Source organism: Barbatula barbatula (assembly GCF_947034865.1).
Source record: "Barbatula barbatula genome assembly, chromosome: 15".
Lineage (NCBI taxonomy): Eukaryota > Metazoa > Chordata > Actinopteri > Cypriniformes > Nemacheilidae > Barbatula > Barbatula barbatula.
The window spans coordinates 10,159,460-10,175,894 of record NC_136778.1 but is presented as its reverse complement, the minus strand read 5'-3'; the positions used below and the strand labels follow the sequence as shown (position 1 = coordinate 10,175,894).

At 40.0% G+C, this 16,435-nt stretch overlaps 2 protein-coding genes across 5 annotated transcripts; one reads left to right on the top strand and one right to left on the bottom strand.

The window, feature by feature from the left end:
* Window positions 1-611: 611 nt before the first annotated feature.
* On the top strand, window positions 612-11,735 carry cep135 (centrosomal protein 135). Of its 4 annotated transcripts, XM_079475435.1 has the most exons (26): window positions 629-887; window positions 1,148-1,319; window positions 1,517-1,707; window positions 1,778-1,945; window positions 2,048-2,189; window positions 2,307-2,391; window positions 2,791-2,919; window positions 3,020-3,235; window positions 4,399-4,464; window positions 4,792-4,942; window positions 5,151-5,398; window positions 5,821-5,976; window positions 6,106-6,246; window positions 6,565-6,642; window positions 6,973-7,124; window positions 7,263-7,378; window positions 7,643-7,797; window positions 7,952-8,007; window positions 8,143-8,311; window positions 8,410-8,520; window positions 8,612-8,797; window positions 8,876-9,085; window positions 9,170-9,372; window positions 10,487-10,591; window positions 10,748-10,903; window positions 11,025-11,735. In XM_079475435.1, exons 2-26 carry the CDS (start codon window positions 1,201-1,203, stop codon window positions 11,044-11,046), a joined length of 3,531 nt encoding a protein of 1,176 aa, XP_079331561.1. In that variant the 5' UTR covers window positions 629-887; window positions 1,148-1,200; the 3' UTR covers window positions 11,047-11,735. The 4 variants fall into 4 exon arrangements, with proteins under 4 accessions (XP_079331560.1, XP_079331563.1, XP_079331562.1 ...); XM_079475434.1 differs by having other exon boundaries at window positions 612-1,319; XM_079475437.1 differs by lacking the exons at window positions 10,748-10,903; window positions 11,025-11,735 and adding an exon at window positions 9,707-9,778 and having other exon boundaries at window positions 618-1,319; window positions 10,487-10,498.
* A 315-nt stretch (window positions 11,736-12,050) lies between these two features.
* chst14 (carbohydrate (N-acetylgalactosamine 4-0) sulfotransferase 14) lies at window positions 12,051-15,966 on the bottom strand. Its single transcript, XM_079475431.1, has 2 exons — window positions 15,571-15,966; window positions 12,051-13,528 (listed from the first exon to the last, which is right to left on the bottom strand). Exons 1-2 carry the CDS (start codon window positions 15,835-15,837, stop codon window positions 12,701-12,703), a joined length of 1,095 nt encoding a protein of 364 aa, XP_079331557.1. The 5' UTR covers window positions 15,838-15,966; the 3' UTR covers window positions 12,051-12,700.
* Between the last annotated feature and the right edge of the window lie 469 nt (window positions 15,967-16,435).

The window sequence follows — 16,435 nt, the reverse complement described above, 5'->3', positions numbered from 1 at the left end:
AGCGCTGCTTCCCACAGATGCACGTGAAACGGGAGGGTGTGGCAGAAGCCTTTAAAACGCAAAACAGTCCATCTTCATCCAGTGTTTCAGTTTCTGGAAGCGCAGATGCGTTTAGTTGAGTGATTCGACATAAGCATTACGGAGGTCAGAATCTGAAATCACTAGAGACTTTAGACGTCAGTAAGTGAAGCAACTGGAAACTCTCGAGAATGTCTTTGGTGACGTATGTATACCTAAATGTTACTGGAATCGGAAGAAAACAGCAAATTGGGCCACATCTAGTGCAAACATAAACACGTGTGGTGAAAATACATACTTTAAACACACCGCATATTCATATGATCTTATTTCAGGCCAACCGGATTTTAAAGGTGAACTGTGTATTTTATCTCAAATTGTTGAGCTATTATTAAAATAGAAACCTTTCGTGGTGTCAAATACTTTACTACTAATATGTCTAGGATAGTTTGTTAAATTATTATAAATGTCAAAAATACAATCAAACACATTACAATGTGTTTCCAGTGTCCACCAGATGGCGCTGTTTCGCTGGCTTTAGTGTCATGGGGTCTTTCTTTCAAGTAGACCCGGCGCCATTTTTGAACAGTGTTACCGCCACCGGAAGCCCGTTGCCTGTGGGGAGGGGAGGAAATCTTCACACACCAGATCAGCTAACTTCAGGACAGTTTTACGATATGGTAGCGCTGAAAAAAGTATTCAAATTACGACTAGACACAGACATTTGAAGGTTGAGTGTTGCATCGTCCATTGCATTTCCACCGGACGAGAAAAGCGTTTATTTTCGCGTGCCGCAAACGCAGAATGAAGGCTATGGCAAATAGAGCTTACTGGCTTTTGAAGACGGACTGACAGCTTGTGAAAATACGGTAACCTTATATAAACAACCCAGAGTTTGCGAGTTAGTATAGATTGTGTATCGACTAATATAACTTAATGTATCTACACAACCTTTGATGTGTCAACGTCATTTATACAACTTCACATTTGCTGTGATGCGGTTTAGAGTGGCAGGCCACTAGGTTCGGGATAAAATCGTTGTTTTACAAGTTTAATGGGACAGAAAAGTTAACAAGGGATTTGACAGCTGTCGTGTTTTGAGCAGTCTCTGCAAAATCTCTGTCAACAGATTGTTGCAAGTCGATGAATGTGCATTTAAAGCGGAGTGTTTACTAACGTTGAATGGCCATGACGACCAGCGCGGAGCGGAAGTTCATCAATCTGCGCAAGCGTTTGGATCAGTTGGGATACAGACAGCCTCTGGCCATTGAGTGTCTCCCATTGGTCGAAAAACTCTTCAGGTATACTGTTACATCATTGTCCGACACACACTGGATTATACAAGCTATTGAATTCGTGCACTATGCTGAAATAACCTAACTGAGGCGAACAAAAGAAATGTGATCTGTCAGAAACAGCCTAAAGAGAGAAAAAAGAAACAATGTTTTTTTTGCGTGTGTTTTCTTTTGCATAATCAAACTGTTCATGTGTTTGTCAGTGATCTGGTCCACACCACAGAGAGTCTCAGAAATGCCAAGCTTGCTGCAGGAAAGACAGAAAAGGACAGTCGGAATCTGGATACCATTCTGGAGCCGTATAAAGCGGATAACGCCCGACTAGTCAAAGAGAACAATGAGCTGCATCTTGGGCTTCTGAAAGTGAAAGAGGAGAAGGATCGCATCAGCAGAGGTAGGGTTTGACATCATTTTCATCCACGGTACAGAAAGGATTCTTATAGCCGGTGTGTTTTTATTAACAGAGCTGAAGGCGTACATCAGAAAACTAGAGCATGAAACCACCGATCTGAAATTCCTTAATAATCAGTATGTGCACAAGGTTCGGTCCCTTGAGAAAGATAGCAAAGCCAAGACGGAGCGTATCTTTCAGCTACAGGAGAAGAACATGCAAGCTGTTGTTCAAACACCAGGTTGGTTGAACAGTTTTATTGTTTCAACATTGCAGTGGTGTTGACATCAATCTGTTTATGTAACCATAAGGACACTTTATCATCAATAACAACTCATTTCAGGTGGGAAGAAACGATCAATCCCATTCAGACGGCAACGGATGCAGATAGATGAACTCCTCCCACATAGAGGACCCGCCCCTTCATCAGTGCCTCAGCCAGATGATCCGTACATCGCTGACCTTCTGCAGGTGGCTGATGATAGGTGTGGGAAATAAACAAAGAAATATTATTCGAAATATACAAATTATTAGTACTTTAATTTTAAGGCTTTAAATAGTTTCTTAAATGTTTATCATAAAAACAATAACATTTATGTTAGGATCCAGGAGCTCCAGAATGAAGTGGAACAGCTGAAGCTTGACTTGGAGAGAGCGCAGGCAGGAATCAAGCATCTCAACAATCAGGTACATCTCAATGTCTTTAATTCACCCTTATCTAAAGGGTTTACAATCCAGTTTACAGAGCAGTGAGAAATGTACAATATATTAGTGCACAAAATAAAACATCGGATCAGTAGGCTAATACAGGGTTACTCTGAAGGGGAAGAATGTTTATTGAGCTGTTTGACAGCTGTTGAAAATAACTAGTTGGGATTTTTTTGTTCTTGCTCAACACAGACATCTGCCTGAGGGAAAGCAGCTAAAAGCAGTTATATTATGTGCAGGTTGGATGAAGTCCTAAAGATTTTTTACCATGTGTACTCGTGTGTTGGATACAAAGGAATTCAGCTGTAGGGAAAGTCAAAGGGAACCTTACATTCATCCATTGAAATTCTTCCATTAACCCTTTTCCTCTATGGACAGGTGGAAGAGCGAGACAAAGAAATTGAACGTCTGAATCGGGCTCTGGATGGAGGTCGACCCAATGATGTCGTTTCTCTGGAGGCTCAAAACATCAGCAATGAAAAGCTTATTGCACATCTGAACCTACAGGTAGAAATGTATTGTGTACCTATGGATCTGACAGATAGCTGTTGGATTAAGAGTCCAGTTCATGACGTCCTCTGACAACAGCCAATGACTTCTCTCTCAGATAGAGTATCTGCAGGAGACAAACAGATCCCTGGAAGAGAAAGTCGAAGGACTGCAGCATAGAAAGAAGACCGTGTCCAGTGAAGTTGCCGATCTGAGCGCTCGAAATCAAGAGCTGTGCCAGGAACTCACGCAAATAGATCAACTTGCCCAGCAGCTTGAGAAAGAAAAAGAGATGGTTCTGGAGACTGCTGACATTGAGCTTCAAGAGGCCAAGGTGATAAAGGAAGGGTGTATACCCCAACTTGAACATGCAGAATGATTGACAGGGAATTGCGTTTATGATTTTCAAAAAAGTCTGGGCTGTTTGCTACTGACCTGACTTTGCCTAGGGCTGTCACAGAGGCAGGTGTGATTTTTCAACACCCCTGTCTAGGCTTGTTTTAATAGTTGGTGTCAATGGTGGGGTGTAACAGTACAGTACGGTACCTAACCGTCACCCAGCTGTGAAAATTCCAAATTAAGTCATCCTTCCTATGCTCTACTCCCTTAGAGTTTAGACTTTTGCGTGAACAGGGCATTAACGTACCATTAGGTAGATGTTTGGAATGCACTTGGCAAAGGAAGCGACATCATTTCCTCATTATCTTCAGCTGGCATGTTCCTGTGACAACGAAGAATAATTAATATTTTTATATAATTTTTAGTTTAAAAAAATGCTATATAATACATAAACACAGATATATATATATATATATATAAAACTTTTAAAAATATAAAATGTATTGTTTATTTGGAAACCGTTATGATATTTGCTTAAGCTATGTTATTAAAACTACATCTGCTGACGGCTGTTGTAACAAGAACATGCCAGCTGAAGATAATGAGGAAATTACGTTGCTTCCTTTGCCAAGTGCATTCCAAACGTCTACATAATGGCAACAAATAACACCAAAGACAAAGAAAAACACGTATTTCCGGCAAATCACTCCTTTAAGGTTTTGGGATATTTTTGTCTTATTTTGTGCATGGTGTGTGCAGTGATTATTTGTTTTGTAAGGTGCTTAATATAAACAAATTTTGCCGCTAATTCAACACTGGAAATAAAATGCATCATGCACACGGCCAAATCTTTGACCAACCCACAGCAACCAAAGCCAAATTTTTGTCATCACATTTATGCATTTTGCAGACGCTCTTAAGCGACTTACATTGAGTCATACTTGGATTAATAAGAATATGTAAATGTTATACTATACAAGTGTGTGCAATCCCCTGGGGTCGAACCCACGACCTTGGCATCGCTAGCGTCATGCTCTAACCACTGAGCTACAGGACACCATAGTATTTTCTTTAAGGGATAATTCATGCATTATTTCCTCGCCCTTATGTTGTAAGTTCCCATGTTGTTTACGGACAAATACTTTCTTTAACCCACAGAAAGAGATACAGCGTCAACAGCGAGAGATGGGGAACCTGGAGGAGGTCATCTCTACATTAAGACGGGTACGTGGAAGGGTCCATGAGAAGCATGTGAAATGAGCTGGTAAATTAACCATCTGCTTCAGAACTGCACATTTATCCGGGTTGGTCTAACATGACACGGATGGCATAATATCACTCCCAGATATAAGCCTTATATGTGTTTTATTTCAATATTACCTTTTAGTGATAAACCTGACTGTCTAATACTGTCGCAACAGAGTACATTACTACTATCTAGTACTTACCATGCTTGGATGGTAGTAATATTTTGTTTTGGTCTAGACTCCATTCTAGAGCACTGTGTAACTGTGTTGGCTACTAAAGTTTTAAAGTTCTAATTCATTTCAGGATATGGCTGATGGAGATCATGAGAAAGACCGACTGAGGGATCAGCTGCTTGAGCTTCAAGAACAGAATGAGAAGATGGAGGGACTCACAAACTTTCTCGAGGAGGAGAAGAAGAGACTTCAGGACAAAACAGAAAGGATGACACAGGCTGGTGAGATGGGATAATCTAAGTGGTGTTTTAGGCAGATGGTTACATATATTCCAGTAGCTCTAACACAAGAGCATGGCGTTAGCAACACATACCAATAGATAAATGACCAAAACACTTTAAATGCGCATCTGTTTGTAAATAAAGGTGTGAATGGTGTATTACAGCTTCTGGTTTGTCTTCATTAACTGCATCACTGTGATTGTTTCAGATAAAGAGATGATTCTGGAATTAGAGCGAATGCGTGTAAAGCATGGGGTGTGTGGAAACGATCCCTCTCCTTCCCGTCTGGATGCCTTTGTGAAAAGTTTAGAGGAGGAAAGGGATTATTACAGACAAGAGGTGGAGCGATACCGCAATGTTAGGGGCAGAGTGAACAAAAGCCCCACCCCTAGTCCAGGCAGGGGGAGGAGCCCAAGGGGTAGAAGCCCAAGGGGTAGAAGCTGCGGGCATGGAAAGGTGAGATCTTTCTTTAGATGTGCATTTTTCTCGATTGCATATTTATGTATTTTTGCTTAGATCATTAAATGATTTTGAAGGTTTCTCCTCATTTCATCCATTTCCATTTAAAATGCATTCTTTTAACTTTAAACTACTGATTTTGGTATATCTAATATTAGACTTACCTTTAGCTGTCCACACTGAAGATCTGCAGTACAACAGTTCGATCTTGTGTGATATTGCTTATGTTTATAGGAAAATAAATCTCCCCTTACTGTAAGGCAATTTAGGGATTTAGTTTGTCAAATAGATTTAACATGCATGCAGTTCTTTGATACAGTTCTTTGTAAAAGTGTAAAAAAGACGTATAACGTTGCACGTGAACCTATGGTAATTGTGTTCTCTGTTCATATCAAATGTTGGATGTTTTGCGATTCTAGAGAGATTTTCCAGATGCAGAGCTCTCACGTGCAGTAAAGGAGAGAGATGAGCTTCAGTCAGTGCTGCTGGGCTTTGAGAAACACATGGAGGACATCCAGACCAGAGTTAAACTACTGACTGCAGAGAGAGACCAGCTCAGCACTCAGTACCAGCAAGTGAGGCTTCAGGACTGAGAATGTTGTATAAATGCAAATCTTTTCAGTTTGTGTCTTGTCCACTGAATTAGGGTACACAAAGCATAGTTTTCTAAGAGAATAGTTCTGAATAAGTCTGTTTGAACGCAGGTTCGGGAGGAACTAAGACGTGTCTATATGGAGCTTGAGTCGCCAGAACTCCAGAGCAGGATCAGAGACAACAGAACACAGACTGAAGCTGAACTCCAGAGAATTACTGCAGAGAGAGACGCACTCAGAGACAGACTCAATGTGTGTGTGTGCGAGCACGAGCGTGTGTGTTTGAGACAAAGTATTTGAGCAAACAAAATAGCTGCCAAGTAGCTTTAAGCAATTTAAGACTAAGATCAGTTGATGGTAAATTTGTATTAGCACCACAGAGGTCATGGGTTCAATGCTCTGGGAACTCACATACTGAAGATGTACACCTTGAATGTTAAATTATAAGCATCTGCCAGTATGTGAATGTAATGCACTTTTAAACTGATGTGCACTTGGAAGATGAGTGGTAGGGCTATGTGTAAAAGTGGCCTGTGTTGCCAAGATAACATTTTGCCAATATTTTTGCAGGCTGCCCAGACTACAGCTTTGACCGACAGTGAACAAGAGGAGATCAGAATCCTTGAACTGCAAAACACCATTCAGATGGTACAACATTGATCAGTCACAACTAACCTCTGTGTGTTTACATTTACACAGATGTGATTATTTTTGTTCAAATTATGTCCCTGTGATGTAACCATTATATGAGCAGAATTTTCAAGCTATGGAAATGGACTAGTTGTATATTTTGTGCTTCTGGGAACCAAGTTTATATTTAGTAATCATGCATGCATATGATTTTACTGACTATGTATCCAAAGCCATCTGTATTTTCAGTGATATTTACTCCTGGGACATCTTTACAAGTTGATACATAGGGTACATTTGTTGTGTTATGATGAATTAAGAGATCTGTGTGTGTTTGTGTGTGTGTAGCTGGAGCGAGAGAAGGCTGATCTGCGAACTCAGTTGTCTGTGTTGAAGGAGAGTCGTACAGCTGTTGAAAAGGAGCTGCAGGCTCGGTCTACAATCATGGTACAGAATGCGGAGGAGGCCATACAGCAAAGAGCTGAGAGCAGCGCACTGAGGTATTGTCTGTATGTTTTTTTTAGTCATGTACGACACCAGAACAGTCAGGCATCTGGGTTGTTTGCTTGTAGGTTTCTTATGTGGCACCAGTTGTACCCAGAATTCCACAGCAGAATGATATGTGTGTGTGTGTTTAGATTGCTACAGGAGCAGATGGAACAGTCTCTGTCAGATGTTCAGCACAGATTATCCGTTAAGACCAATGAACTACAAGCGGCCCACCAACAGATTGACAAACTAGAGGAGAAAATTGGTATGTGCCTTTATCACTCTGCTTTTCTGTGCACTTTTCAAGTTTACTCAAGCGCACACTGTCTCGTGCTTCTTATTTTCTTTCATGCATTTGTCTCTGTAGTGGTGATCTCAACAACACCAGTGCTTCAGTACCAAGTCAATAAACAATAGAAACATTTATAAAATTCTCACCGCCTTTCAGTAGTATTGGTTTGAGACAAATTGGTGTCTCTACTATCGGAGTTTATAATTGTAATTTCTGCGTGCATGTATATGAATTTAGCTGAATTGAGTAGACATGGATCATCACAAAAGGATGAGGTTACAACTCTGCAGAACGCAATAGGATCACTAGACCGAGAAAAAGACGCCCTGCAGGATGTAGTGGACCAGAAGACTGAAAGTATGGTACTGCTACAGGAGGAGAGTCATAGGAAGGTACAGCTGATACTGACATCACAAATAATCAACTACTGATAATACGAAATAACTATTTTCAACACAGTAGTATGAATGAACTATTTCTAAACAGAAGTGTTTAGAAAGAAATGTAATTTCTTCAAAGCTCTATAAAGTAGATTTTGCCCTGCAGGAAAAGACTCTAGCCGAAGTCCGGTTAACCGTCATAGAGTTGGAGAACTCTCTGGAGTAAGTGTTTGTTGTTGATTATTCGTCTGTAATGATGCTTGTATTTGAAAGTGTCAGTATTTAATGCCAAGATGTTTCTTTTTTATATAAAAATGTATTTTGTTTGATTATTGGTTATTGTTGTCTTTATTTCAGTCAGCTGAAAGGGGCGCTAAACAGTCGCGAGCGGGAAATCGCCAGCCTTCGCAGACAGCTGGACCAGTCGCAGGAGGAGCTGTCATCCGTCAGTCGAGACAGAGAGGTAGCGCTGAGAGAAAACCGCAGAATACAGGATGATCTGGCGACCATGACCCGAGAAAACCAGGTCCACTTCCTTTTCCTTTCAGTCTTTTCTGACCGTCCTTCTTTTAGGACTTTTTATAATTTTTTACAATCGCCCGCGCCCTCTCTTGTGTTCTGCAGGCAGTGCATGCAGAGATGCAGGACGCTCTGAACGAGAGAGACGAACTGAAGCTTAGAGTTCACTCGTACATCTCAGAAGTGGCTCGGATAGAGAGCTTGATGGCTGCCAAGGTACAGGAATGATAAACAACATCAAAACCTTTAACTTTAGCCATATAGATAATATTTTAAACAAACTCTATTTTGATGTGTATTCATATAGGAGCAGGAAAACAGGGAGATGTTGGAACACTTCCGCTCCATCCACTCTGAATCGGAGGATAGGGAGTTGAAGTTGCAGCAGGCAGAGGGGTTAAACAACTCCATCAGACTGGAGCTTCTCTCGTCCGACACAGAACGCAGACACCTGAGGGAAAGAGTCTCGCTGCAGGACAGAGAGATACAAGAGGTATGAGTGGTACTACAGGCATCTCGATTAAAGAAATGTTGTTACCTGTTTTTAATTGCTTCATCATATTTTTCTCAGCACTTGAATGCTACGCAAGCATATGAAACTCAGGTGTCATCACTGGCACGAGCAATGTCTCGTTTGGAAGAGGAGGTCCAGACGGCTCAAGCTGAGAAAGATTCAGTATTGGAAGATCTGGCTTCCATCAGGGAACTCTGTGTTAAACTCGACTCCAGCAAAGAGGTCACGGCTCGCCAGCTAACTGCTAAAAGCATGGAGCTAGAAAGAGTAAGACGATTATTTCCTCATTAAACTTAATGAGCATGTGACAAAATAACACCAAACTGATCTTTAAATCAATTTGTCCCCCAGGTGACGGGTGAACTGGAGGATGTGCGCTCGGAGGTGGAGCTTCTGAAAAAAGAGCTGGCCAGTAAGAGGTTGACTGTACGCAATCTGGAGACCCTGCTGTCTACCAATCGGCAGAAGGAGTTTCAGACGCACCTAAGCACCAGTGAAAAGGAGTCTGAGCTTAAAGTGCTGAGGGATCGCCTCGCTCTTGCAGACAGCAAAACGTAGGAGAAAATCAGTTGATTGTGAAAGTCCAGGGGGGAAGTTAGGTATCTTTTTTGATAGTGCTGTAAACGTATTCACAAACTTATAACAATCTACTGTAAATGGGTTAGGTCTTCAAACAATCATTCTGTAATGTGGACTTACAGGATGAAGTCAAATGAAGGATGTCTGTAATAATGTGACGTCAGCATTCATGTTCTTCTCAATGGCACTTGCTCAGCTGCACAGGGCCATGCAATATGAAATCATGGACGCTCTGTTCGGCTGCCAGGGTGTTTTTAGCTAATCGTCTGAGCTATAAATGCTGTGTAACCAATTACTCTGGAATCACAGAAGGCCACAGCTGATGACACCATAAAAACCCAAGACCTTTACTTGCGGCACTCCTATGCTGTGATATGAAAGGTAGAAAAGTGTTAAAAAAATATCTGTCACTAGTAAAATATCTAATATAATGATTTTGTTTTGCTGGTAAAAAAAAGGTTTTATCATCCCAGAATACAGGGATACTTTAGAATTCTTGTAAATGTCTGATGGTGTAGTTACAGCATCTACCAGCAGGGGTTTGTGATGCCAAACCTTGACAAAGGTTTAATGGATTGAGAAATAAAGGAAGAAAACTGTTAAGGAAGTGTCTGAAAAGTCAACCCGTCCTTTTTTACGGGCGTAAACTTCATGTTTGTTTTTAGCTGGCATAGAGCCGAAGTCTTGCAATATGATTATACAAGCACACACCGACATCTTTAATAGTTTTGGTTTTAAATAAAAGCATATTATAATGCTATGATGTATAACATTTGTTCAGTTTCATAAGGGCAATGCATTACTGTATGTGGCCTAACATTTTGCATGGCTAACTGTTTGTTGTAAAAGGAACTTTATGACATGTTTGGTAAACATACAGGATTGATTCCATTTGAAGAGACCATTCCATGTTGGTTTCTTGCAAACAAGCTGTTATTCAATTGCATTGCCTATCGCAAGTGTGCAGTTGCCACGGTGATCACTGATAACAGTGTATGAAACAGACATCTCAATGTACTCCAGCACAGTAAGTCAGATATTGTATCTAACTTAATAAGTGCCCCCTCTACATTTGTCTTGTATCTTTAGGGCTGGTCATGCTCGAGAGGTTTCTCAGCTGCGTGGAAAAGTCTCTCAGCTGCAGACAGAGATGGATGTCCTGAAGAGACAGCTAACTACGGAGCGCTTTGAAAGGTTTTAGTCATGAATATTTTCTAGTCTGTTTGCTGCCAGAGCTTGTCTTGTGTATGTGTACGTACAGCCATATGAATTTGTTTCAATGACAGTATGTCTTGTTTTTAAGTGTAAACCTCCCTAAATGTTGTGTCACTGTGTTTTTTTTTCCATTAGAGAGAGAGCTGTGCAGGAAATGCGCAGACAAGGCCTGTCTTTTTCCTCTTTGCGTAGCTCCTCCCCTCTCAGCACCTCCCTCAGTCCCCGACCAGTTTCTCCTGAGCGCTCCATCCTCCGCACACCAGAACTCTCCAAAGACAAAATACCAGAAAAGTGAGTCTCCCATATTAGGTATAACAAACACATGATGTATTAAAACAATGTCTGACTGATCTCATTTAAGACATCACATGATTTTAAGTTTCTGAAGTAACCCCCCTTTATTTCATTTCAGAAGCGTGAGCTTTAACGATTAGAACGGGTTTAATGTACTGAATACATTGATGGCTCATTACTCAAGGACATGAGAAGAGCAGCCTGACACATTTGCCTTGACCTATGACTTTAAGGTATAACATGGATGTCTTGTGAAGATTATTTTCTTTCCTGAAGCAAGCTTGTGTCTGACAAAACATCATTGGGATCATTTTTGAAGATCCTTTGTTATTTATTTACAGTGTAATTTATGCCCCAAAGCCTATGAGTAGAACAGTGTTGTTGTCTAATTGTGTTTTTTAATAACTAATGCAAGAAGCAGTGGTTGTTGTCTGTTACATGTTTGTATTGTCCTTTTTATTACAGAAAACAAGGCTGTATGTAGTATTGAATGTATTGGTGTTTTATGTCGTCAAACAGCAGGCCTTTTTACATGTTACTTGTATAAAGAGTGTAACTATTCTAAAAGATGACTGAGATGGAAAATCAAAATGAGTCTATAGATATGTAACTCAGGGTGACACTACAATACCAATCACACATGCTACCCAGATTTGTGCTTTAAATGTTTACATGTTTATTGCGGATTGTTTGTGTTGACTGAATAACTAATGAATAAACTGTTGAAAGCTGTTTTGGTTTGTTGTACATGAATCCATTGGCTTGCCAGTTTGTGTACAGTTTCTTACAATATTTTATTGTTAGCTTTAAAAATAAAATGCTAACATTGCTACGGCTCATTTTTAGGAATTTTAAAAAGTGCTCTTTTGAGAGATCCACCCAGATCAGATCATGCCTGTGGGCTTTTTAAAGAACTACATTTAGTCTCTTGTCGGTTTAATTCCACTGTTTTTCATTGCTTTCAGACTGCAAACTTGTATCTCCAAAACTACCACATTGCAGGAAATGAAAAATCACTTCCTTTTTTCAGAAATTAAGCATGCTATTGTCAAAGTTAACAAGCTTTAAATATAATAGCAATGATTTCAGTTCAACATCGGTGATCAGCCGTTAGAGAAAAAAAACATAAGAAATCCAGCCTGTTGAGCTTCAAAAATGCTTTATTTCCTCATTGTACAAAACTCCAACTATTGGACGTGAAACCACATTCTTTTAATCTCTTAAGGGACTCAACCCAGAGCTCATCTTTTCAAAATGGCAGATAAGGAGCTTCAAGTCTTAAAGCTATAGTAAAGATATTGGGTTGTATATTAAACCGTGTCACTTATAAAACAATTCTTTAGGTACCCTATAAAGTTACCTGGGGAACTTCCCATACACTCTCTCTAAGACCTTCATGTTTCATTTAGTGTCAAAAAAGAAGACCTCTGTGATAAACATTGATCAGTGAGAAATCCACTCTCAAGACGGGTAAAAGCAAACGTAAAAATGATTACATATCTAGATAATTAAGCAAAAATAAAACAATAGAAACCTCAATATTACACTGATAAGTGAATTTGTGCTTATTGATATAAAGTCCCATGATAGTCTTGCGCACAGCACAATGTTTATATGACCAGCTTGTGTGGATATACCACACACTTACTTCCAGTTAAATAGTGGTTTGCATTTAAAAAGCTTTCAATACACTGTACTGAAGCCTATTTTCAATTCTGTACATGTAAAAAACTTCTCAAATATTGACAAGATTACAGGCAGTCTTACAAAGCAGGTATGAACCCAATGTCTTTGTTAATGCCTACAGTATTCAGTGGTTGTGTTGGGCAAAGAGTAGCCGAACAGACTGAAGTCTAAAATATACTTCGGCAGAAGCTCCTTCAAGAACTTCTGAGGAACAGTGCATAGATAATAATGAAGTGTTTCTTTAGTAACGGGTCTGTACCACGTCTGGCGTTCAGGAAAACGCACGCGTTGCGGCGCCCCGACACGTTCCAACACATAAGCCGCGTCGCTCTCCAGCCTCTCATACGAGCCAATAAAATTATACTGTATAGCGCAAGGGTGGCACAGGTTGGTGATGGGCATCCAGTGCTCGTTCATGCGATCAGGATCCTCGTCTATCAAATAACGCACAAACTCTGTGAAAGTCACGTCGTTTCCTGCTATCTTTTTAGCCTTTGAGTAGCCTTTTCTATACCGTCGTACGATCTCCGCGCCGTATTTACGCTGGTAGGCCTCGATTTCGCCAAACTTGTTACGGTAGGCAGAAAGCAAGCGGGCCATCGGCTCTCGTACAAACATGAATTTAAAATAATGCCGCAATCGATGGCGAATCTCTTCCGGTGATAAGTCGGACAGGAAAAGCAAATCGGAACGATGGTCCATCTTCATTTTGACATCCACGTTGGCTAGAGCTCCACTCAGAACTTTGAGCACGCGCTTCCAGTTTGAACAGGCCACTTTGGGTACGTAGCAGTATAGAAAACGATGCTCGTCATTCACCAGGATGTGCTGGAGGAGAGTCTTCCTCTGCAGGGGACTGAGAGACCAAACACTGTTAGGTGTGTTCCTCTGACCGCACATTGATCGGATGGTACGGTTACGGATCTCCTGTAGAATCTGTGCAGACAAAGTGACATGTGTTTGTATTACTCGTTTTGTGAAATATATTATTTGAGGACTTAAGCGCAGCTGTCAGCCCCCTGTTACTATTATAAGTGAATATCATTTTCTCCTAAAAACTATATTTGAATAGAACACCGTTTTACTAACACTATTTTCATAAACATTTCTCTCTTTAAGCCAAGAGCAGATGAAATATATGAAAACATGTTGCTAAATAGATAAACATTTACACTGGACTTTCCACTGACTAACCAAACATCATGTTTCTCAACTTGTGATTCTTGAATCACCTAGATACACAACAATAATGTTATACAGCTCTGGAAAGAAATACGAGAATACTCCAAAATTATTTTCAGTTTTTCAGAATTTGGGAATGTAGGTGGGTCAAAGACGTTAAGATACAAAAGTGATTGTGTCACTAGAAAGCACATTAAATGCAAGTAAAATGTCTACTTTATGGTAACTTTTTGGAGAATAAAATGTCAAAATTTGGTTGAAATAACGTTACATTGTAATTCAGTGTAACACAATATTTATGTACAAATTCATACAACATGCTTGTTCTGACTTGTTAAAATATATAGGTGAATAAGAGAGCATATTACATTTTATTGTGCTGTAAATGAGTAAAGAATTCTTATTGACAAATGGGCAAAACCAAGGATAGTTAGCATTTGGGGTGCTTAGAATATGTCATAAATAGATTTTTGTTGTCCATATGCCTGACAAGATTGTAACATTGAATTACATTGTAATGGGTGCTTCTGTAAATCAGGGGAAATTTTGAAAAACAAAAAAAATTGCAATTAAATGAAACAAAACGTTTTCCTTTTTTTAACAATAACAATTTAAAGCATTATTTCACGTACTTTTTACACCTAAACCCCCTTTCGTCTATAAAAATCAGTTCTGTCAAACAACCATTCTGTGAACTGACAACATTTTTTCTTAACTCCAAATAAAAAAATGTCTTCTACTTGTATTTATTTGCGGAAAAAAGACACTGGTAAAAAAAAGTGTCTTGCCATGCTCTCAGTCTTTCACGTTGCTGTTGGGTGACTGTCACTCCTGAGATGTGCTTGTGTTGTTATTCAATAGACACTGGACTGGAATAGCCAGTACATTTTCACGAAGCTGTATGTAAATGTGTTATTTTGGTATGACCATCTTCTCAAAACATACTCGTACAAATAATCCATAAATAAACTCATTTCCATTACTTGCAATTCTGAAACTCCATGGATAAAATCAGACGGGTCATTCAGATGTAAATGAAACAGTATGTTATGTTTGCTTTAACTTACATCACAATCTAAACCGTTAGGTTTATTTGACCACGTCAGAGAGTAAGAGACATGAACGATGACTGTTCTCAATCTTAAATCAAGAACTCTGGAGGGATCCTAACTTTAAAGCACGAGCCCACAGTTTCCATTTCCTATAATGGCTTCAAGGTTTTCATTGTTAGATAATGTCTAGTATATTATATGGTGCTTCTCCGTCCCATCAAAATCTTTTCCACATTGCAGGTTTAACTTAAACCATCAGTTGCACTTGGTTTAATGTTCTAAAACGACTAGATCTTTAATGTCTGAGTGTTTCAGACAAGACTAAAAGAGAAAATCTGTAATAAAAGTTTTTAAGAAGGTCATACAGTGACTAAATTGTTTTCTCGCTCCCTATCTAGTGCACGTTTTTCTTTCTCCACTAAAAACTTAAGACTGGGGGTACTTGAATATTTTTTGTGTTAGTAACTGTTTTGCAAGATGCGTATGTCCATTTTAACCACGTACCTTTCAGGCAGTGACCCGATCACGAAACCTGCCTACCTAGACCCCTCGCTAGTTTCTGGGACACAGCCTAAAGTCTCCTGAAAATTCCTGGATGGACATTCCAGCCAAACTCAACAGAAGTTACGTCCAATGCAATAACTTCAAAACCTACAGTTGCGGCTCCACAAAACTTAAATACGCCGCCACTGTTTATTTACAACGCAATGAGTTTTATACGCGATGTTATAACGACTTCATTACCTGCGACTCCACGTCCGCAGCCGGGTTGTTGTTGCTGGCGACTCTCTTGCCGTTGGCCCGTGGCGGCGGAGTCTCTACGCTGTTCAGCATTCCCTTCTCTATCATGAGCAGCAGGCCTCCGGATGCCACGATAACAGCGAACGTCAGCACCGAAGGCACGACGGCGAAATGTCGACGCTGAATGGACGCGCTCACCGGCGGTCTGTAGTGAATCAATGAGCCGCTCGCGTGTTTAATGCCGTAGTGCTGCTTGCGCGGCGGAGGCATCGCGAATCAGATGCATAAAAGAGTCCTCAGACCGAACGGATATAATCAGATCTATACACATGCATCGCTCCAGTGAACCAAACAGATCTCGCTTTCGGTGAAAACGGTTTTTTTAGAGAGAGGATGATGGGAAATGAAGTATTAGCAATGGGGGAGGGAGGAAAATTTAGGGGGAACAAGTAATAACTTATCTGCTTGTAAAGGGGCTGGCGCAAAATACCAAGGGGGCTGGTTAGACTTTCACTACACAGTCAGCAATAAGGTTTTCGTTATGAGATTCATTTAGGGAAGCAAAAGTAGATCACAACCTGCCATTAGAAGAAATTTACAATTCATGTACAAGAATAGTCACTATGTTTTTTTTTAAGATTGATTACTATTTGGTAGACCATATTTGTACAATGGGTAAGACACTAGTACATGGTTACTGCGGCTTTAAATAACATATGGTTAAACTATGGCAATAAAACTGTAAGTACGGGTATACAATAGTTAACCCAAAAAAGAAAATGATGTTTTTCATCTTTTATGTCTTTCTTCTGCAGAACACAAAAGATGATTTTTGAAAGAATGTTGGTTACCGTATGTAGGCGGTACC